The 23454-nt window shown below is 53.9% G+C and overlaps 1 protein-coding gene across 4 annotated transcripts in view; it reads left to right on the top strand.

Moving 5' to 3' along the window:
• Positions 1–1421: 1421 nt before the first annotated feature.
• The window catches only part of SYNJ2 (synaptojanin 2), a 43136-nt gene continuing 21103 nt past the window's right edge, over positions 1422–23454 (top strand). For all 4 annotated transcript variants that reach the window (XM_060205260.1, XM_060205262.1, XM_060205261.1 and 1 more), the window contains exons 1-12: positions 1422–1483; positions 3190–3286; positions 6122–6294; positions 10894–10975; positions 11520–11669; positions 11866–12028; positions 12875–13066; positions 13552–13633; positions 15323–15463; positions 16885–17077; positions 20829–20987; positions 22158–22314. In XM_060205260.1, coding sequence (XP_060061243.1) covers positions 3194–3286; positions 6122–6294; positions 10894–10975; positions 11520–11669; positions 11866–12028; positions 12875–13066; positions 13552–13633; positions 15323–15463; positions 16885–17077; positions 20829–20987; positions 22158–22314 — 1585 coding nt within the window. In that variant the 5' untranslated portion in view covers positions 1422–1483; positions 3190–3193. The remainder of the gene's footprint in view (positions 1484–3189; positions 3287–6121; positions 6295–10893; positions 10976–11519; positions 11670–11865; positions 12029–12874; positions 13067–13551; positions 13634–15322; positions 15464–16884; positions 17078–20828; positions 20988–22157; positions 22315–23454) is intronic.

Below are 23454 nucleotides of genomic sequence, written 5' to 3'. Positions count from 1 at the left end.
AGCACACAACCTAGGCCCAAGCCCGAGTACCACATGGAAGCACCAGCAGAGCACCAGGGGAGGCTCCAGGGGTGATACAGCTCCACCAGCCTGTGCTGTGGTGTTTCTCCTCTCTGTTTCTCTCTTTACCTTCCTTTCTTCCTTTCCTTTCCTTTCTTTCCTCCCTCTCTCCCTCTTTCTTTCTTCCATCTCACTCCCTCCTTCCCTCTTTTTTTTTTTTTCTTTGAGAGTGCTGCTGGGGGCCGGGTGGTAACACAGCAGGTTAAGAGCACATGGGTTGAAGTGCAAGGACCGGCATAAGGATCCTGGTTCGAGCCCCCGGCTCCCCACTTGCAGGGGAGTCGTTTCCCAAGTGGTGAAGCAGATCAGCAGCTCCCTCTCTCTCTCTCTCTCTCTCTCTCTCTCTGTCTTCCCCCTCCTCTCTCTATTTCTCTCTGTCCTATCCAACAAGAACAATAACAACAACAACTAGGGCAACAAAAATAAGGGGGGGAAATGGCCTTCAGGACCAGTGGATTTGTAGTGTGGGCACTGAGCCCCAGCAATAACCCTGGAGGTAAAAAATAATAATAATAATAAGAAGAAACCACTACTCAGCTTTGGTTTATGGTGGTGCAGGGGACTGAACATGGGACTTTGGAGCCTCAAGCAGAAGAGTCTCTCGGCATCACCATTATTGTGTCTACCCCGCCCCTTTCCCTTTCTTGCTGCCACCAGGTTATCACTGGGCCTCAGCTCAGCACAGCACTGTGAGTCCACCATTCCTGGCGGCCATTTTTTTCTTTCTTTCTTTCTTTCTTTCTTTCTTTCTTTCTTTCTTTCTTTCTTTCTTCCTTCCTTCCTTCCTTCCTTCCTCTCTCTCTTTCTCTCTCTCCCTCTCTCTCTCTCTTTCTATCTTAGAACAGAGAGAAATTAAGAGGGAAGGACAAGACATTGAAGGAAAGAGAGACATACCTGTTTCACCACTTGTGAAGCTTCCCCTGTGAGTAGGTAGTGGGGGGGGCTTGAACTAGGGTCCAAATACACTGTGACATGTGTGCTCGACCAGGTGCACCACCACCTGGCTCCCAGGGTGGAGTTTTTTGGGGGTTTGAATGCTTGCAGTGAAGCAGGTGGCTGATGGGGGAGATGGGCTTGTTGGTTTGGGGATAGCAGTTTGGACCCTGCCGATCTGGTGGGGGGAGCTGAGGGCGCCCCAGTTTTGAGGAGCATAGAGCCACCCCCCACCCTCCGCAGCCACCAGTTGCTCTTGGAAGATTCCAGCCACACACACGGGGCTGGGCTTTGCTCAAGTCAGAGCCAGGCAGGTGACCTCAGGACACTGGGCAGTGGCCCAGCTAGCTGTCCAGGAAGCAGCTGGGAAAACCTCCAGCCCCTGGTTCTTGGGGCCTCGGGCCTCACCTGTGCCCTCTTTGCTTCAGGTGGGCTCCCATCATCTGAGACTCAGCAGAGGCCTGGAAGCTAACGCACCTGCCTTTGACAGGTAGGTGCTTCCTCCCGTGTGTCTGGCCCTCCCCACCCCGTCCTTCTGTCCTGTCTGTCCCCCATCCCCTCTAAAGTCCAGGGAGCTCTTCCGTCTGTCTCCCCCACACAGGGTCTCTCTTATCTCGCTCTCTGCTCTCAGGCATTTATCTCGCCAGGTCCTTTCTTCAGTTTGTTCCTCCTGGCTCATCAGGGGAAAAGCTAAATCCTGTCCAGTCATTGCTGGTTTTGCTTTTGTTTTGTGAAAGACTGTTTCTGGGGCCAGGACAGGACTCCCCGGGAGAGCGCACGCTCCCACATGCCAGGACCCGGGTCTGAGTCCCCGGCCGCCTCATGGGAGAAGCCACACAGGGAAGCTTCACCAGCAGTGGGATGGTGCTGTGGTGTCTCTCCTTCTCTCTCTGTCTCACTCCGTCTGTCTTTAAAGAGGGAAGGACTGGGCAGTAGTTGAGCACACACATGACGGTGTGCAGGGACACGAGTTCAAGCCCCCGGTCCCCACCTGCAGGGGGAAAGCTTCACGAGAGGTGAAGCAGGGCTGCAGGTGTCTCTGTCTCTCTCCCTCTCTATCTCTCTTTTCATTTTGATAGGACAGAGGAGGGGAGAGGGAAGACAGACACCTGCAGACTTGGATCTTTGCGCATGGTGATAATGTGTGCTTAACCGGGTACACTACTATCTAGCCCCTCTCTCTCCATCTCTCTCTCTCTTTCTCTCTCTCCCTTCTTAGTCTCTCTCTCTGTCCTATCAAGTAAAACATAAATAAAGGTAGATAGAGGGGAAAATGACCTCTAAGAGTAGTGGATTCCTAGTGCTGTCACTGAGCCCCAGAGATAACCCTGGTGGCAAGAAAATATTATTAATAATAATAATAAGTAGTGCATCTGGTTAAGCACACACATTACAGTGTGCAAGGACCTGGGTTCAAGCCCCTGGCTCCCATCTGCAGGGGGAAAGCTTCACAAGTGGTGAAGCAGGGCTGCAGGTGTCTCTTTGTCTCTCTCCCTCTCTACCTTCTCCTCCCCTCTCAATTTCTCTCTGTCTCTATCCAATAATAAATAAAAATAGACTAAATAAATGAAAAAAATAAGTAAGAGAGAGAGGAACTTTTGTGGTGGGTGTGGTGAGTTATACAGATGTGGAACTATGTTCTTAAATACTCCTAAAATCCTATATAAATCAGTGAGAGAGAGAGAGAGAGAAGAAAGAATCTCCCAGAAGCAGAGAAATCATGCAGGCTCAAAGCCCCAGCAATAATGCTGGCGGCAAAAGATGAATTGTAGATCTCTGCCTTTATTTTCATAGAGCTGAATGAAGCCTCACACAGTCACCCTCTTATCACTCCCCGTTTCCTGGAGACATGCCCCCCCCCCCCCGCCCGCCTGTTTCCTGGAGTCTCCTGGCCTGTTCCTGGGCATATGGAGCCCCCAGCCTGTTTCCTGGAGACATGGGGTCCCCCACCCTCTTTCCTGGAGTCTCCTGGCTTGTTCCTGGGGACATGGGGCCCCCAGCCTGTTTCTTGGGGACATGGGCTCCCCTAGCCTGTCCTTGGGGACATGGGGTAAGCCTCCAGGTGTCCTGGGGCCCAGAGGACACTGTCCACCCTAGGGCCTCTCTGTGGCCCCTGCAGCATCCTGGACAGCCCCCATCATGGATGTTCCCTGGTCCTGGCTGTGGCCGGGCGTCAGGACAAACCCCCCTCCACAGGCACATGGTCCTCCTGAAGGAGCACTACGGGAGGCAGGTGGTGGTCAACCTCCTGGGCAGCAGGGGCGGGGAGGACGTGCTCAACAGGACCTTCAAGGTAAGGGCCCCACTCCACCCTGGGCAGGGAGGGCCGCTCTGGGGGCATCTTGGAATACTCCCCAAGCATGGGGCTCCCAGTGTTGGCCCTCCGGTGCCTTTGGCCACGGACCCCCCCCAAAAGCATCCCTTGTCTGTCTCCTGCTACTCCCCTCCCAGCCCCCCCCAGGGTTGGGTTCCCAGGCAACTGGCCCTTCCCAGCAGAGCTGGGCTGGCGGACACGTGTAGACACACCTGCCCACGCGCCCACATGCTGGGTCTGCAGAAGGGGCCCCCATGATGCCCTCACTGACATGGAGCCTTCAGGCACCTCCCGTAGGGGGCTGCCCCTAGGGGCTGCACCCTCTGTTGTTCCCCAAAATTTCCAGGGGGCTCGACTGGGGGTGTATGGGAGAAACCCAGCAGCGGGGGGGGGGGGGGGGCTGTACCCTGATCTCATGTGCACTCAGTCCCAAGGCGGGAGGAACATTCTAGCATGAGCTCTGGGTGCGCTTATGTTCTTGCCTCCTGTGGCCCAGCGCAGTGGAGGAGAACCCTCTGGCTGCTTGGAGGGACATCTGCTCCTATAGGGTGCCCTGAACCCAGGTCCCTGATCCCTAATTTTGACCCCTGGTTCCTCATCCCTGACCCATGAGTCCTAACCTCTGATCCCTGAACCCTGATCCTTGGCTAGTTCCTGGCCCTTGATTCCTGACCCCTGGCTCCTGGCCCCTGGTTCCTAACCCCTGGTTCCCTGATCCATGGCTCCTGATCCCTGGCACCTGGCCCCTGGCTGGGGAAGCTGGATCCAGCCCTTTGCTGAGAAGCCCAGCAAGCTGGGCACAGAGCCTGGTGGTTGCATCTGATTTGGCCAGACCTGCTTTTCCTGTTTGGTGTATTAACATTGGCAACTGGGGGGTGCCCCTCCCTGGGCCAGGAGCCCTGCTGGCCACAGAGAGCTAGGGGGAGGGAGCCCCAAGGCTGCTTCCCCTCATGCCCTGGACTTGGGTTTGTTTGTTTTTTAATTGTTTTACTATCTTTATTTACTGGATAGAGTTAACCAGAAGTTGAGAGAGGTGGGGTAGATAGAGAGGAAGAGAGAGACACCTGCAGCCCTGCTTCACCACTCACAAAGCTTTCCCCCTGCAGGTGGGGACCAGGGACTCGAACCCAGGTCCTTGAGCGCTGTAGCATGTGCATCCAACCAGGTGGGCCACCACCTGGCCCCTATTTTTCTTTTTCCACATAAGAGTGTGAGAGAAAGCAGACCCCCTTACATGCAGCACCCAGGATCAAACTCAGGCGTGCAAGTCCCGTGCTCTGCCAGCTGAGCCATTTCCCAGCCCACTCCAGTGATTCCCAGTTTCCCGCTCTGTGTATTGACATGTGTCGGGAGGAGAGACATAGACACCAACACCACAGCACTGCTCCACCAGCCACGGAGCTTCCTCTGGTGCAGCCATGATGCGTCATGTGGTACCGGGGATCTCCCAGTGCCCAGATGACGACTGATACGACTACCACTTCCTCCTCCTCCTCCTTCTCCTGGGAGGCTTTGTTGTTCTCTTGGTTTATGGTTTTTGCCTCCGGGCTATCTCTGAGTCTCCACTCCTGTGCTATTCCTCCACTCCCAGAGGACTCTTCTTCCATTCGAGAGAGGCCGTGAGAGAGAAGGAGGGGAAGACAGAGAGAGGAGACACCACAGCACCATCCTTCCATCCAAACACCCACCACTGAGCAGGTGCTCCCATGTACCCAGGGGCTCGAACCCGAGTCCTTGCACGAGGTGGAGTGTGTGCTGTTCTGGGAGAGCCATCTCCCGGCTCCCTCCAGTGACTAGAGACCCAGCACCGGAGCTTCCTGCGGTGTGGTGGGCGCCGGGCTCGGGCCTGACTGGTGCACATGGCAAAGCCTGGCTTTTTATTTGCTGTTTTTTTGTTTCTTTCTCTTAACATGGTGTCAGAGCAGTGAACCCAGGGCTCTGATACCTCCCGGCCCGATTTTTTCCTTCTTATTTACTTGAGAAAGAGAGAGAGGGGCTTGGTGGGGGCACACCCTGTTTGAGTGCACACACAACAGCCATGTGGACCCGGGTTCAGCTCCCAGTCCCCACCTGCAGGGAGGAAACTTCATAAGCAGTAAAGCAGGGCTGCAGGTGTCTCTCTCTCGCTCTCCCTCTCCTTCTCCCCCTTCCTTTTCAATTTCTCTCTGTCCTGTTCAATAAAATGGAAAGGGAAAAATAGCCAGCAGGAGGGGTAGATCCAGCCCCGTAGACAACTTGAGTGGCAAAAAAACAAACAAACATATATATATATAAAAGAATGTTTTAGAAAGAGGGGGGATGGACAGAGGTAGAGAAGAGACCCCACAATCCAGGGAGTTTCTCCAGTATCTGTGGTGCCCCCTACCCAGTGCCGGAGTCCCACATCACTGTCCCCCTGGGAGGAAGGCAGCCTAGGCTTCCTGACCTGGAGTGGTGGGCAGCTGGAGACTGTCCCTCAGGGCTCAGGAGGGGCCGGTCACCAGGGCAACACTGGCTGAATTATGACCTCCTCAGTGGTGACACTGCCTGGCGCAGGGGGTGGCCTGGGGCCCCGGGTGCAAAAAGAGCAGAGCTGTCTGCCCCTCTGCATCCCGGAGCCCCCTGGGAGGGGATGGCCACCACCTGTCCCCTGAGCTGCCTGCAGAGCTGCGCACTCCCGGACCGGCCTTGGCCCGAGCCTTGGCCTTCTTCCGTCCCGCAGCCAAGAGGCCCCGGTGGCTTTGTCTCCCGGGACTGTGGGGCTCTGGGTGCCCCTCCCTCCCCCCCGCCCCGTTCAGACCCGAGAGCCGACCCCCACCTGGTCCCCTCCTGCAGAAGCTGCTCTGGGCCTCCTGCCACGCCCAGGACACGCCTATGATCAACCTTGACGTCCGCCAACTGGCCAGGGGCGGGGAGCTCGCCAAGCTGGACGGGCTGCTGTGGCCTCAGCTTCAGCTGCACTGGGACCACCTGGGCATCTTCACACAGGGCCCACGCCTCAGCCCCCGGTGAGGATTCCCCCACACCCAAGGGCCCAGGTTCCCCTGACCACAGTGCCCTTCTGCACTTTCTCCTGATGAGAGAATGAGGGGTGGGTTTCTGGCAAAAGAAATGCTCCTACCACTGAGTGCAGGAAGATGGCATTATGGTTCTGCAAGAGACTCCCAGGCTCTTGAGGGCCCAGGTTCAATCCCCAGCACCACCACCAGCCAGAGCTGAGCAAGGAGAAAGGAAGAAAGAGAGAGAGAGAAAGAAAGAAGGGGGGGGAGAAATAAAAGAGAAAGAAAGAGGGAGAGAAAGATAGGGAGAGAGAGAAAGTGTCGTTAAGGTTCGGGGCTCCAGCTGGCCGGGCTAGCGTCGCAGTGGTAGACAGAGACAGACTCGTGGACACACGGCTGGGCTGAGAAGCTGTAGTTTAATCTCTATTCACGAATGGGCAAATCACCACACCATGTGCTTCCCTATCATTCTTTCTCCGCCGCCGCTGCTGGGACTCTGCATTTCCTTAGCATACGGGGCGGGGAGAAAGAGGGGCGAAACTAGCAAGGGCCAAACCATTTCTCTCAGAGGTAGGGGGAAAGGGACCAAACCAACACGAAGAATGCCAACATATTCTCCCTTTTCTTTTTAACTAAATGACCACAGTATCAGGGGTGTGGGGTGAACAGAAACCTATATCGTACAGGCATTTTAAAAAAAAAGAAACTGGCACAAACATGGAGAAACATGTAAGCAGGCAACAAGAACCAGTGTGCTGCCAAGGGAAGCCCTGAGGGGGCCATTTTTTGCCTCTGGGCAAAACTTTATCAGCTTAAAAAAACATTTCCTGCCTCTGGGGGGCGTACTTGCCTCGACGGGAATTTTCTAGCATGAGGGAGAGTGAGGCCTAGAGTCCCAAGGCATGGCTGCAGTCAGTCTTTGAGAAACCCAGCAGCACAAGGGAAGCTGCTAGTTTTGTGCAGAGTGTCCGAGGTGTACCAGTGAGTCCGTTAGAAGTCCAAAGCAGATGTCCACCGAAGAATTGCCAGGGGGTGAATTGTTGTACGTCTGTCTCGATGGAGAATGTCAGCCATCAGAATTCTGCTTTTCTGTAGAGAACTTGACAGCTGCAATTCACTTACTTATGAAACAAAACTTGTAGCAGGCTAGAAGTTTACCACAATTGATAACTCTATTACAATTAGAAGTCTTTTTTAGAATGATTTTAAGGTTGTTTAAAGTTTAAACAATAGAATGTGAAAAGGTAGACATAAGAATCAAGGAAAGAAAACCTCAGGCATGAGAATCATTAGCATAGCCATTGTGTAATCTACCATTTCTAATAGAGAAGATAATTGAGAGTTTTACATATCAACAAGTCTATTTAACCTTTTGTTACACCCATTCAAGATGGAGACACACCCTAGTGTGCGCAGGTTTTGTTTAGACCAACTTGGTTAAAATATATTGATATTTAAACTAATTTTTACCTCAGACTTTAAATGTAAGTTAATTTTATCTTTATGAGAATTACATTGAAAACCTTTTCCCTTTAACTCTGTCTGGTAAGAATATAGCCTTAAAGTTATATTTTTAACCTTAAAGTTAATGTTACCAAACTTTAAACACACACATAAACATGGTCTTTAATACACAAGGAGAGAAACCTTTGTTGCGAAGACATGTCATTTTAAACACAAATTTAGATCTGTCCTGTCTTAGTTGTTGGGGGGGGGTCACCATCCAGAGGTGGCTTCCCACGCAGCTCCACTTCTAGGAATTGCAGGTTGCTATCTTTGGATGAATCTCTGCGTATTCTAGCTCGTCTGCCTTCAGACCCGAGCTGGGGATCTTGGCCAGGGGGCCCAGTTTCGGCAGGGAGCCCACGGTCTCCGGGTGGTCCGGGATCGGTCCAGACTTCATAGCACGAGGGCGGGCGGGCCAGCCATGCAGAAGGCACGGGCCGAGGTGCCCCGGGGTGGCAGCCATGATAGGCCGCCGCGGCCCTGCCCCATGGCCCTGCCATGTCTGCTGCCCTGCTCCCAGCGGCCAAGCAGCGTGGAGGGAGCCCGCGCCTAATGCCCCGCGCCACGTGGTGGAAAGCCGGCTCATGCGGGCTGGCGTTGGGCTCCTGCGGGCTGGTGCTGGGCGGAAACCACAGAGTGGTCCAGAGATAAATGTTCCAGAAACAGCGAAACAGTCTCATGAAGAAAGGGCAGAGGCCTTTGGAGATCTCTTCACAAGCAGAAGAGAAGGCCATAGTGCATAGGTAGCCAAATTGTCTTCGCTTATCTGAGAGATGTGCAGGTCAGGTCCACGTGGGCGCCGTTTGTTGTTAAAGTTTGTTAAAGTTCGGGGGCACCAGCTGGCCAGGCTAGCGTCGCGGTGGTAGACAGAGACAGACTCGCAGACACACGGCTGGGCTGAGAAGCTGTAGTTTAATCTTTATTCACGAACGGGCAAATCACCACACCATGTGCTTCCCTATCATTCTTTCTCCGCCGCCGCTGCTGGGACTCTGCATTTCCTTAGCATATGGGGCGGGGAGAAAGAGGGGCGAAACTAGCAAGGGCCAAACCATTTCTCTCAGAGGTAGGGGGAAGGGGACCAAACCAACACAAAGAATGCCAACAAGAAAGAGGGCCAGGTGGTGGCTCACCTAGTAGAGTGAACATGTTACCATGCGCAAGAACCAGGTTCGAGCCTCTTGTTCCCACTTGCAGGGGGGAAGCTTCACAAGTAGTGAAGCAGGTCTGCAGGCATCTCTCTCTCTCTTTCTCTATGTATTTCTATCTCTTTCCTCTACCTCTTCCTTCCCTCTCAATGTCTCTGTCTCTATTCAAAATAAATATGTAAATAAAATATTATTCAAAATAAATGTGTAAATAAAATATAAGGAAGGAAGGAAGACAGGCACCACTGAGGCGCTGGATGGTGGCACATGTGGTGGAACTCCTGTGTTACCATGTGCAAGGACCCAGGTTCAAGCCTCAGGTCCCTACCTGCAATGGGGAAAGCTTCATGAGTGGTGAAGCAGGTCTGCGATTGTCTCTCTCTCTCTCTCTCCCCTTACCTCTCCATTTCTCTGTTTCTACCCAACTATAAATAAATAAATAAAATTTTTTTAAAGGAAGAAACGAGGAGTTGGGCTGTAGCGCAGAGGGTTAAGTGCAGGTGGCGCAAAGCGCAAGGACCGGCGTAAGGATCCCGGTTCGAGCCCCCGGCTCCCAACCTGCAGGGGAGTCAATTCACAGGCAGTGAAGCAGGTCTGCAGGTGTCTGTCTTTCTCTCCCCCTCTCTGTCTTCCCCTCCTCTCTCCATTTCTCTCTGTCTTATCCAACAATGACGACATCAATAAATACAACAATAAAACAACAAGGGCAACAAAGGGGAATAAATAATTTTTTTTTTTAAAAAAAAGGAAGAAACACAGGAAGTGAGGGAGGGAGAGCCCATGGCACTGAAAGCTTCCTTCAGTGATGTGGGATCCGGAGCCCAGCTTGAACCTGAGTCGTGAGCATGGCGAGCACTGCACTGCCACCGTGAGCTGTCTGTGGCCTGTGCCTGTTGCCTTGTCTTCCACTTCCGCTTTGGCTCTGTGGGGGCTTCACACGTATATGATCCCCTTGCACCTGGCAGACTTTCTTAATTTTATTTTTGTTTAGACAGAGGGTGAGAGGCACACAGGGAAAGAGAGAAACATAGAGAGGAGAGACACTTCAGCCCTCGTGAAGGTTCTGCCTTGTGCATGATTCTCCCGGGCGGTGCTGGGGATTCAAACCCTCGTCCTGATACATAATAAAGGGTGACTCTGCTGGGTGAGCCCTCTCCCAGAACCAACAAACAGCGTCTTCTGCGGATTCTTAGCACCATGGTTTACATCTGTGTGATTGGAGAAGATGGCTTACTGCTTACATGGTCCCCAAGGGGCCTGGAGATGGCTCAGTCGTTCGAATGGGCACCTTACCATGCACTAGGCCCCGAGTTCAATCCCCAGCATTATATGGGACCACTATGGACAGCCCAAGGGAGCTCCATGGAGGGTGGGCAGGGTTGTGGGGGTCCCTCCTCTCTCAGCACCATGCACAGCACCCAGGAGCCCCATGGATGGTGGACAGCAGGGATGTGGGGTCTCTCCTCTCTCCCCCTCTTCCTCTAAGTACTAGAATTAAAATACTCTCAATCATATCACACATACACAGGACCCTTGGTTCCGTGCTTTATTCCCCAGCACCACATAAGAAAGATAGACAAAGCAATGCAGTCCCCATGTGGGGGGCAGGTGTTGATCAGTTCTCCCAAGCATAGGGAGTCTTCACAGAAAACCCTTGTGTGTGTGTGTGTGTGTGTGTGTGTGTGTGTGTGTGTGTGTGTGTGTGTGTGTGTCTCAAGCTTCCCTCAGGCTCCAGGGTTGAACCATCCTTGCCCGGGGGCTGGGAGTTCCATGGGCACTGAAGCTTCCCTCTGCACTGCAGGAGACCCGTCTAAACAGAACACCCGTCACCCTCAGCTGCTGAGCGCATGGGCAGGGGTGGGCAGAACCCCATGCACGGTGGGCCCTGGGGGTGGGAGTCTCTGACCTGCTGGGAGCCGAGTCTGCATGCTGCTCACGGGCTGTGTCATCCTAGCTTTCAGGGAGGCACTGTGCGCGTGAACTGTCTCGACTGTCTGGACCGCACCAACCTAGTGCAGACCTTTGTCGCCCTCGAGGTCTGTGCCCCATGTCCCCACCCGAGCCTCCTGGACCCTGTCCCCTGTGTCCCCACCTGGCCTCCGGTGTCCTGTCCCCTGTGTCCCCACGCAGGCCTCTGGTGTCCTGTCCCCTGTGTCCCCACCCGGCCTCCAGTGTCCTGTCCCCTGTGTCCCCACCCGGACCTCGTGGGCCCTGTCCCCTGCACCTTCACCCGAGCCTTCCGGGCCCTGTCCCCCATGTCCTGTCCCCCTTGTCCTCACCGGGCCACCCGTGTCCTGTCCCCTGTGTCCCCACCCGGGCTCTGTGTCCTGTCCCCCATGTCCCATCCCCCTTGTCCTCACCGGGCAACCCGTGTCCTGTCCCCTGCACCCTCACCCGGGCCTTCCAGGCCCTGTCCCCCATGCCCATCCCCCTTGTCCTCACTGGGCCACCCGTGTCCTGCCCCCATGTCCCCACCCGGGCTCTGTGTCCTGTCCCCCATGTTCCCACCCGGGCCTGTCCTTAATGTGCATGAGGCCTGGCTTTGAACCCCGGCTCCCCGGGTGCTGCCTGTGTCCACAGGTCCTGCCACTTCAGCTGTGCAGCCTGGGGCTGGACTCCAAACCGGCCTCAGAGCGCTTCGCTGAGGCCTTTCGTGCCATGTGGTCACTCAACGGGCACAGCCTCAGCAAGATGTTCACAGGCAGCCGTGCCCTGGAGGGCAAGGCCAAGGTGGGATGCAGGGCTCGGCCGGGAGACTGGGAGGCTCACAAGGCCTGCCGTCTGGGGGTCTGGGGGCATTGGCTGGAGGACCTGGGGGACCAGGGACTGGGGGCTGGGGGACTGAGGGCAGGGGACTGGGGGTCTGGAGGGCTAAAGGCTGGGGGGGTGTCGGAGGCTGCTTCCCATTCACGCCCTCCCCTCGCAGGTGGGGAAGCTGAAGGACGGGGCCCGTGCTGTGTCCCGGAGCCTGCAGTCCACCTTCCCTGATGGGGTGAAGCAGGAGGCCCTACGGCTGCTGCTGGGAGACGCGTGTGTGGAGGAGGCGGCCGAGAGGGGATGTGCACTTCCTGACAATCTCGGCCTGCTGGGTGAGCAGGAACCCCAACCCTGGGTGCAGCCTGGGGTCCTCTTCCTGCCTGGGTGCAGCCTGGGCACTCCCCCCATGGGAGGTACTTCTTCTCGGGTGATGAGACCCCCTCCCACCAGGCTACAGTCACCACACCACACCCCTCAAGCCCCCCATGACACGACTGTCTATCTGTTCAGTTACAGCTGCTTTTGTCTTATTTTTGCCTCCAGGGTTATTGCCGGGGCTCGGTGCCTGCACTATGAACCCACTGCTCCTGGAGGCCATTTTTTCCTTTTTGTTGCCCTTGTTTATCGGTGTTGTTGTTACTATTATTGTTATCATCGTTGTTGGATATAACAAAGAGAAATGGAGAGAGGGGGAGAGAAAGATAGACACCTGCAGACCTGCTTCACCGCCTGTGAAGCGACTCCCCTGCAGGTGGGGAGCCAGGGGCTCGAACCGGGACTCTTGCGCTTTGTGCCACGTGTGTTTAACCGCTGCGCTACCGCCCGGCCCCCGGCTTTGTGTCTTTGCTGCCTCTTCAACCCAACTGTCTCCCCAACCTCGGCAGCCACAGCCTTTTCTGCATCTGAGAACCCTTTATATATTGATGGATTGATTGATTGATTGATTCAATTAAGACAGAAACTGAGAGGTGAGGGGAGGCAGAGAGGGAGAGATGCCTGCTTGTGAAGCTTTCCTTCTAGAGATGGGGAACAGGGGCTCGAACCCAGATCCCTGTGCACGGTGAGTGTGCTCCCCCCCCCCCATTCAGAGTTTCCTGTGCAGATGTCAGAGGTGGAGGGGAGGGGTCCTGGGCTGAGGTCTGGTTCTCAGGGGCTCTCTCACCCACCTCACCCTGCAGTGACACCCCGCATCCTGAGAGCCCTGTGGCAGCGCCAGGCGGAGTTCACGCGCCTCAGGCAGGCGCACGTGGCCGTGGGCACCTGGAACGTGAACGGGGGCAAGCAGTTCCGCAGCCACCTGCTGGGCACGACCGAGCTGGCCCACTGGCTCCTGGATGCCCCGCAGCTGGCTGGGGGCTTGGACTCGCCCGGTGAGTGGCCGCCGAGTGTGGGGCACGGGGTCAGAGTGTGCAGGGCTGAGTCCTGGAACCAGCGGGGGCCGGGCTAGGCAGGGCTCTGGGCAGAAATGGGGGTGGCCGGGGAGGAGAAAGGGAGGAAGGAAGAAAGGAAGGAAAGGGTGGTGGGAGGCTGGAAGGGAGGAGACTAGAGAAATAAAAAGGAAGAGAGAAAAAAGAAAGAAATACGGAGCAAGTGAGAAAGAGTATAAGCGGTAGAAAGAGGAGTAAGGAAAAAGAAAGAAAGAAAGAGGGAATAGAGGGAGAAAGGGAAGGAGGGAGGGGATAGAGAAATAGGAAAGGAAGGAGAGGAGGAAGAAGAAAGAGTTAGAGGAAGAAAGAAATAGTGAAGAGGAAGGGAGGGAGGGTTCCAGGTCCTGGGGCTCGCAGGGAGCCTCCCAAGGCAGCTCACCCAGCCCCCAGCACTCTGAGCCCCTCTGTTGTCACCCCCCCCCCCACAGATGACAGCAGCCCTGCTGACATCTTTGCAGTGGGTTTTGAAGAGATGGTGGAGCTGAGCGCAGGGAATATTGTTAACGCCAGGTGAGTGGCCAGGAAGGGGGGCAGGGAGAGGGCCCCTCCAGACACACCCAGAAGGTGACCTGAGCCCAGGGAGCCCCAGCCACCACCACCACCGATACCACCACACACCGGCTCAGAGGGCACAGCAGGGTTTATTCCACATGGTGCCTCAGACACACAGGACGCTACGTGGCTGCCAGTGGGCACATTCTTCTGGGTATTTATTTATTTATTTATTTAGAAAGAAGCAGCAGCCCAGGGGGTGCCTCAGTGGCAGAAAGCAGGCCCTGCAGGTGAGAGGTCCCAAGTTTGATCCCCAGCGTCACCTGTGCCAGAGCGAGACTCAGGTTTTCTCACTGTCTGTTTTTGTGTTTTTGTTTTGACTACATATGCTCGGCTCTGGCTGATGCTGATGCTGGGGATTGAACTTTGGGCTCTTTGGTGCACCTGGCAGGGAAGTCTTTCTGCAGAACCATGATGCTGTCTCCCTAGCCCCTCTAGTTTTCCCTCTCCTCTCCTCTCCTCTCCTCTCCTCTCCTCTCCTCTATCTCTCTTTGTCTCTGTTTCTGTTTCTGCCTGTCTCATTTCATTTTTATTGGCATCAAGGTTATCTCTGAGGACCTGTGCCTTCATAATAAATCCACTGCTCTTGGTGGTAATTTCTTCTTTCCTTTCTTCCTTCCTTTATTTCTTTTTCTCTTCCCTTCTTTCTTTCTTTCATAGAAATTGAGAAAGAAGGGAGAGAGAAAGAGGAAGAAAAAGAGACACCTGCAGCCCTGCTTTACTACTCATAAAGCTCACCCCTTACAGGTGGGGACCAGGGGCTTGAACCCAGGTCCTCATGACTTCTGCCGCCCCACCCCAAATCTCTGGTTTTCTTTGTCTCTCATTCATTTGAAACAACTGTGATGAAAAGAGAAGAGAGACCAAAGCACCACTCCACCCTCCATGGGGCTTCGTGGGTGCTGTGCATGGGGCTTCGTGGGTGCTGTGCATGGGGCTTAAAGAGGAGAGACCCCACAGCCCTGCCCCTCCATTCCTGAGGTTCCCTGGGTGCTGTCCATGATGCTGAGAGAGGAGAGACCCCTCCCACACACACACAGCCCTGCCCGCCCTCCATGGGGCTCCCTGGGTGCTGTCCATGGTGCTGAGAAAGGAGAGATCCCACAGCCCTGCCTGCCCTCCATGGGGCTCCCTGGGTACTGTGCATGGTGCTGAGAGAGGAGAGACTGTCACAGCCCTGCTCCACCCTCCAATGAGTTTCCTGGGTGCTGTCCATGGTGCTGAGAGAGGAGAGACTCCATAGCCCTGCCCCACCCTCCATGGGGCTCCCTGGGTACTGTGCATGGTGCTGAGAGAGGAGAGATTCCATAGCCCTGCCCCACCCTCCATGGGGCTCCCATGTAGTGCTGGGACCAGGGGCCTCAGACATGGTAGGGGACACTCCTACCTGTCCCTCAAGTGGCCTGTCCCTCAGCCCCATCTTTACAGGCTATATCCGCAAGGTCCTGCCCGGTTGGGAGCAGGAAAGCTGCTTGATGTGTGTCACTGGAAATAAACAGAGTCCACAGCAGGAAGGAAGGCAGGACGGGAGCATGGGATCTCGGGCTCCAGGACCCGGTTTCTGTCCTAGGACACACAGGGGTTGTCATCCCCCCAATTCGCCCTGGACTTGAGCATTCTCTCTCTCTCTCTCTCTCTCTCTCTCAGCACCACCAACAGGAAGATGTGGGGCGAGCAGCTGCAGAAAGCTGTCTCCCGCTCGCATCGATACATTCTCTTGACTTCAGCACAGCTGGTGGGCATCTGTCTGTTCATCTTTGTGCGTCCGTACCACGTCCCCTTTATCAGGTAAGCACCCGGGGAAGGGGGCAGGGTGGGGCGGGGAGGTGGGGGTGGGACACCTGGGTAGCCGAGTTTCAATCCTCCCATACCACCATAAGCCAGAGCTGAGCAGTGATCTGGTTAAAAAAAGAGAGAGAGAGAGAGAGAAAAGAAAAGAAAATTTCAAATGGGGAAAGCTTTAGAGAGGATTATCCTCATGGGGTAGACAACATCATGGTTCTGCAAAGAGACCCTCACGCCTGAGGCTCCAAGGTCTCAAGTTCAACCCCCATCACCACCATCAGCCAGAGGTGAGCAGGGCTCTGGTGGAAGGAAGGAAGGAAGGAAGGAAGGAAGGAAGGAAGGAAGGAAGGAAGGAAGGAAGGAAGAAGTGGCCATTTAGTAAAGGGTCTGTGCTGTCTGTCTGAGTTGTATGTGTAGGAGTGAGTGTTGGGTGTGTGTCTGTGAGTGTGTGTGTCTGTGCAGTAGTGTATGAGTATATGTAAGTGTATGTGTGAGTGCGAGTCTGTGTGTTTGTGATTGCAGTAGTGAATGTGTATGTGTGAGTGTGTATGAGTGTGTGTGTGTGTGTGAGTGCATCTGTGTGACTGTGTGTGTGAGTGTGCACTAGTGAGGGAGTGTGTGCACGAGCATTTTCAGGCATGGCCGGCATGCACCTTCCCCTTAGCCGCAGCCCCTCTCAGCCCCATGGCTCCCATCACTAGTTTTCGCTGCCTCTGACCCCAGCTGGGAGGAGCCATCTGGCTGCACACCTCTGTCTTGGGGTGCCCAGGTGCGGCCAGGAGCACAAGACTCCCTGTACTCAGTCCTCTTCCAGGATCCCCCGCCATTGTGTGACTGTAACCAAGTGGGCTGTCCACAGTGTGGGGAGCTAGGGGAGCCGTCAGGGGTGACCTGGGAGAGGGGCATGTGCTCGATTCCCCCCACACAGACCCAGGAGCCATGCAGGGTCTTGGATGTCCTCCTGTCTGTGGCGTATTCTGAACACTCACACAAATGCTCCCATGTAGTGGCCAGGAGCTAGAACCCCGTACTTGGTGACCTGTTTCCCAGTCCCTATCTCTTTAGTCAGGGGGTGGGGTGCCTTTGCCTCACACAGGCTTCTCTCCACCTCCCCAGGCCTCTGTCTTTCCATTCTTTTTCCTTTCAGTTAGAGAGAGGGATAGACACCACGGCACAGCTCCACCACCCATGGAGCTTCCCCCAGTGCTGTGGTTCCCCCATGTGGTGCTGGGGATCAAGCAGAGTTGGGACCATGACAAGGAAGCTGCAGCTTCCCACAAGACCCAGGAGTTGGTCGTGGTGACAAACCACCCCTGAGCCCCTCCTGGGGTTCCGGAAACCCCACCACCAGCTCTTCTGCAGGTAGTGGGGTTCCCGCCTCTCCTCACCAACCACTCTGACCTTCCTGCGCTTCTGCCCTGCAGGGAGGTGGCCGTGGACACGGTGAAGACGGGGCTGGGCGGCAAGGCCGGCAACAAGGGTGCCGTAGGCATCCGCTTCCGCTTCCACAGCACCAGCTTCTGCTTCATCTGCAGCCACCTGACGGCTGGCCAGTCCCAGGTGAAGGAGAGGAACGAGGACTACAGGGAGATCACGCAGAAGCTCAGCTTCCCCATGGTGAGTGCAGGTGGGGCCTGTGCAGGCGTCCCCCACCCTGGGCCGTGTGAGGCGCCTGGCTTCTCAGGGTGCTGACACCTGCCGGGGTGGGGAAGCATCACTGGTAACTGCAGTGCGAGTTCTCCGAGGGGTCCACGTTGCGACAGTGTGACCACGAGATACTCCATGTTGCAACAGTGTAACTACATGCTAGTCCATGTTGCAATAGTGTGACCACATGCTAGTCCACGTTGCAACAGTGTGACCACATGCTAGTCCATGTTGCAATAGTGTGACCACATGCTAGTCCACGTTGCAACAGTGTGACCACATGCTAGTCCATGTTGCAATAGTGTGACCACATGCTAGTCCACGTTGCAATAGTGTGACCACAGGCTAGTCCATGTTGCAATAGTGTGACCACATGCTAGTCCACGTTGCAACAGTGTGACCACAGGCTAGTCCACGTTGCAATAGTGTGACCACATGCTAGTCCACGTTGCAATAGTGTGACCACATGCTAGTCCATGTTGCAATAGTGTGACCACATGCTAGTCCACGTTGCAATAGTGTGACCACAGGCTAGTCCATGTTGCAATAGTGTGACCACATGCTAGTCCACGTTGCAACAGTATAACTACATGCTAGTCCACGTTGCAACAGTATAACTACATGCTAGTCCACGTTGCAATAGTGTGACCACAGGCTAGTCCATGTTGCAATAGTGTGACCACATGCTAGTCCATGTTGCAACAGTGTAACTACATGCTAGTCCATGTTGCAATAGTGTGACCACATGCTAGTCCATGTTGCAATAGTGTGACCACATGCTAGTCCACGTTGCAATAGTGTGACCACAGGCTAGTCCATGTTGCAATAGTGTGACCACATGCTAGTCCACGTTGCAACAGTATAACTACATGCTAGTCCACGTTGCAACAGTATAACTACATGCTAGTCCACGTTGCAATAGTGTGACCACAGGCTAGTCCATGTTGCAATAGTGTGACCACATGCTAGTCCATGTTGCAACAGTGTAACTACATGCTAGTCCATGTTGCAATAGTGTGACCACATGCTAGTCCATGTTGCAATAGTGTGACCACATGCTAGTCCACGTTGCAATAGTGTGACCACAGGCTAGTCCATGTTGCAATAGTGTGACCACATGCTAGTCCACGTTGCAACAGTATAACTACATGCTAGTCCACGTTGCAACAGTATAACTACATGCTAGTCCACGTTGCAATAGTGTGACCACAGGCTAGTCCATGTTGCAATAGTGTGACCACATGCTAGTCCATGTTGCAACAGTGTAACTACATGCTAGTCCATGTTGCAATAGTGTGACCACATGCTAGTCCATGTTGCAATAGTGTGACCACATGCTAGTCCACGTTGCAATAGTGTGACCACAGGCTAGTCCATGTTGCAATAGTGTGACCACATGCTAGTCCACGTTGCAACAGTATAACTACATGCTAGTCCACGTTGCAATAGTGTGACCACAGGCTAGTCCATGTTGCAATAGTGTGACCACATGCTAGTCCATGTTGCAACAGTGTAACTACATGCTAGTCCATGTTGCAATAGTGTGACCACATGCTAGTCCATGTTGCAATAGTGTGACCACATGCTAGTCCATGTTGCAATAGTGTGACCACATGCTAGTCCATGTTGCAATAGTGTGACCACATGCTAGGTCCACATTACAGCAGTATCCACCTTGTAGCAGTGGGACCACGGGTTCGTATTGCAACAGTGTAACCACGTGATGGTCCACATGGCCACAGTGTCGCCACATCATGTCTCCACATTGCAGCAGTGTAAACATATGACAGGTCCACGTGGCAGTAGTGTGACCATGTCATATTCTGCATTACAGTAGTAATCACAGGATGGGTCCACATTGCAGCGATAGAACCATGTGATCCAATTGGCCTTCCTTCCCAAGAGCGGGGAAAAAGGCTCGCTCAGATAGCATGCCTGGCCTGCCAAGCACGCCACCCAGGTTCAAGCCAGACCCCCATTGTGTCGGAGGGAGCTTTGGTGCTGGGTTGTTTTGTTTGTTTGTTTGTTTGTTTGCCAGGGCGCTGCTCAGCTCTGGCTTATGGCGCTGTGGAAGTCTAAACCTGGGACTCCATAGTCTCAGGCATGAGAGTCTCTTTGCCTAACCATTATGCTATCTACCCCCGCCACTATGGGGTCTTTCTGCCTCTCTCTATCAGTCCAGAGTAGTGAAGAAAAACTCAGCTGGCATACATAGAAGAGGGGCTCCAGCCCCCGAGATGAGGCTCAGGAGGCTGGCATGGAGGTGGGCAGTGCCTGGACTGTGGGCGTTTCCTGCAGCATCACACACGCTCTGCCTCTGTTTTAAATTGTATTGATAATAATAATAATAATAATAATAATAATAATAATAATAATAATAATAAAAAAAAATAGTTTCTTTCAGGGGGTGAACCCAGGGTTGCCACTGAGTTTGTGCCTGCAGGCAGTTTTTGTTCATTCATTTTCGGAGAGACAAAGGAGAAAAGAGAGACATGAGTAGATAGCATAATGGTTATGCAAACAGACTCTCATGCCTGAGGCTCCAAAGCCCCAGGTTCAATCCCCTGCACCATGAGAAGTCAGAGCTGAGCAGTGGTGCTCTGGTTAAAAAAAAAAGAGAGAGAGGACATGATGGCACCACTGCAACGCCCACAGGGCTTTCCCAGAACCGTCCACAGTGCTCCCATATGCAGTCAGAGCTCAAGCCCAGGGCCTCATCACCACAGGCTTGTACTCCACCAGCAGAGCTATAGCCCACCCTGGATTATTTTTTTCTTAATCTGAAAGGAAGCAAGCAGTGGTGTGGGCTTCACAGGGCTGTGAGGAGCTACCAGGAGGTTTCATAAGCCACCAGCGCTCCAAGAAAGAGAAAAGAAGAAATTAACAAAAGCTGTAGGGCCCTGGCCATAACACCCCCAGTAGAGGGCACATGTCACCATGCTCAAGAAGCCGGTTCAAGCCCCCGCTCCCCACCTGCAGGGAAGACGCTTCACCAGTGGTGAAGCAGGTCAGCAGGTGTCTCTCTGTCTCTCTCCCTATCTCCCTCTCCCCTCTCCATTTATCTCTGTCCTCTCCAATAATTATTGTTATTTTTTGCCTCCAGGGTTATTGCTGGGTCTCAGTGCCTGTACCATGAATCCACTGCTCCTGGAGGCTTTTCCCTCCCTTTTGTTGCCTTTGTTATATTACCATGTGGTTATTGTTGTTGTTGATGTTGTTGTTGTTGGATAGGACAGAAAGAAATGGAGAGAGGAGGGGAAGACAAAGAGAGGGAGAGAAAGGTAGACACCTGCAGACCTGCTTCACCGCCTGTGAAGCGACACCCCCCCCCCCCCCCGCAGGTGAGGAGCCAGGGGCTCGAACCGGGATCCTTAACACCATTCATTGTGCTTTGCACCACATGCACTTAACCCGCTGCACTACTACCCAGCCCCCCCCCTTTTTTAAGGGAAAAAAATAACCTCCAGGAATGGTGGGTTCATAGTGCCGGCACCAAGCCCCAGCAATAACCCTGGTGGCAATAAAAAAAATTAACAGAAGATGTATTTATTTCACAAGAAAGAGAGGGAGAGCGAGAGTGCGAGGCCAGGGCACTTCTCCAACACACGTGGTCCAGGTGCCTCACTGGTGCAAGTCCTGTGCTCTCCCCACTGAGCTTCCCTCCCCTCTCCTACACTCGCTGCCAGGGGCCTCAGATTAAAGGTGATCTCCTCGCACCCAGGGCCGGGGTGTCTTCTCTCACGATTACGTGTTCTGGTGCGGGGACTTCAACTACCGCATCGACCTCACCTACGAGGAAGTGTTCTACTTCGTCAAGCGCCAGGACTGGAAGAGGCTGCTTGAGTTCGACCAGCTGCAGCTGCAGAAGGCGAGCGGGAAGGTCAGTGCCGCCACTGCACAGCCGGGGTCGCGGGGCAGCGGGCGGCACACCCAGCAGCGCACACACGCTACTGTGCGGGAGGACCCAGGTTCAAGCCCCCACACCCCACCTGCAGGAGAAAGCTTCGTGAGCTGAGAAGCAGGTGTGCAGGTGTCTCTCTGTCTCCCCCTCCTCTCTCAACTTCTCTCTGTCCTGTCCAATAAAATGGGAAAAAACGGCAGCCAGGAGCAGTGGATTCGTAGTGCCGGCACCAATAACTCTGGAGTCAAAAAGAGAGAGAGAGAGGGAGTCGGGCGGTAGCGCAGCGGGTTAAGCGCACGTGGCGCAAAGCACAAGGACTGGCATAAGGTTCCTGGTTTGAGGTCCCGGCTCTCCACCTGCAGGGGAGTCGCTTCACAGGCGGTGAAGCAGGTCTGCAGGTGTCTGTCTTTCTCTCCCCTTCTCTTTCTTCCCCTCCTCTCTCCATTTCTTTCTGTCCTAACAATGATGACATCAATAAAAAAACAACAAGGGCAACAAAAGGGAAAATAAATAAATAAATATGAAAAAAAATTTATAAAGAGAGAGAGAGATAGCATAATGGTTATGCAAACAGAGTCTCCTGCCTGAGGCTCCAAGTCGCCAGGTTCAGTCTCCTGCACCACCATTAGCCAGAGCTCATCGGGACTCTGGTAAAAAGAAAACAAAAAAAAAAGAAAAAGAAAGATAGCTGAGGTTAAAAAACACCGCTGTAGGGAGTCCGGCGGTAGCGCAGCAGGTTAAGCACATGTGGCGCGAAGCGCAAGGACCAGCGTAAGGATCCCGGTTCGAGCCCCCGGCTCCCCACCTGCAGGGGAGTCGCTTCACAGGCGGTGAAGCAGGTCTGCAGGTGTCTGTCTTTCTCTCCCCCTCTCTGTCTTTCCCTCCTCTCTCCATTTCTCTCTGTCCTAGCCAACAATGACGACATCAATAACAACAACAATAATAACTACAACAATGATGAAAAAAACAACAAGGGCAACAAAAGGGAAAATAAATAAATATTTAAAAAAAAATTTTTTTAAATGCCACTGTACCGAGAGAGATGTGTGGTTCTGTTCCTTTTCAAGGAGGAGCACACTCCTGAACGTGCCCTTTTTGTGGGGGAGGGGGCCAGGGGTCTCTGACATGCGACCCCCGCGCCCCCTGCAGATTTTCCAGGACTTCCACGAAGGCACCATCAACTTCGGCCCCACTTACAAGTATGACATCGGCTCTGCCGCCTACGACACGAGTGACAAGTGCCGCACCCCCGCCTGGACCGACAGGGTCCTGTGGTGGAGGAAGCGCCAGCCTGCGGACAGGACAGGTGGGTGTGGTGGGGACGGGGGACAGAGACACGGCTCTCTACGTCGGGGGCTGAGCCGGGACCCTTAGCTCTGTCTCATCGCAGGGTGGAGAGATACACTTCAGACACCCTTGTTCATGGGTGAAGTGAAGGGGTCTGGAGTTGGACACACACACACACACTCACACATACACACACACACACACACACTCACACATACACACACACACTCACACACACTCCCACAGTGGTCTGTGTTAAGTGTGTGTCCTGTACCTGAACTCCAGTAGAATATTTATTATCAAAAGTCGGCATTACACCGGAGCATGGAATGAGAAACATCAACAGTATCTTTTTGTTGTTTGTTTTTTTGCCTCCAGAGTTACCTCTGGGGCTCGGTGGTGCCAGCACTGCAAAGCCGATGGCTTTTTACGCCACGTGCGCGCGCTTAACTGCTGCTCTACTGCCGGACTTCCTTGGTGGCTTTTGAAGATTTTTTTTCCCTTCTTTCTATTTTTTTTTTTTTTTGCCTCCAGGGTTACTGCTGGGACTGAGTGCCTGCACCATGAATTCACTGCTCCTGGAGGTCATTTTCCCCCTCTTGTTGCCCTTGTTGTTGTAGCCTTGTTGTGGTTATTATTGTTATTGTTTGTATTGTTCGTTGTTGGATAGGACAGAGAGAAATGGAGAGAGGAGGGGAAGACAGAGAGGGGGAGAGAAAGACAGACACCTGCAGACCTGCTTCACCGCCTGTGAAGTGACTCCCCTGCAGGTGGGGAGCCGGGGGCTCGAACCCGTATCCTTATGCCAGTCCTTGCGCTTTGCACCATGTGCGTTTAACCCACTGCACCAATGCCCGACCCCCCCCCTTTCTATTTTTTTAATGTATTTTATTTATTTTAATTTTGTTGCAGAGAGAAAGACACAGAGAGAAACGCCAGAGCCCTGCTCAGCTCTGGCTTATGGTGGTGCAGGGGATTGAACCTGGGATTTAGGGGCCTCAGGCATGAGAGTCTCTTTGCAGAACCATTATGCTGTCTACCTCCCGCCCTCTCTTTCTATTTTTTATTAGATGGGACAGAGAAATTGAGAGGAGAAGGTGAGACAGAGGGAGAGAGCTAGAGAGACACCTGCAGACCTGCTTCACTGCTTGTGAAGCGT

The sequence above is a fragment of the Erinaceus europaeus genome, chromosome 13 (assembly GCF_950295315.1).
Source record: "Erinaceus europaeus chromosome 13, mEriEur2.1, whole genome shotgun sequence".
Taxonomy (NCBI): Eukaryota; Metazoa; Chordata; class Mammalia; order Eulipotyphla; family Erinaceidae; genus Erinaceus; species Erinaceus europaeus.
Note: the sequence above shows the minus strand (reverse complement) of the source record. Positions and strands in the feature narration are given on the sequence as shown.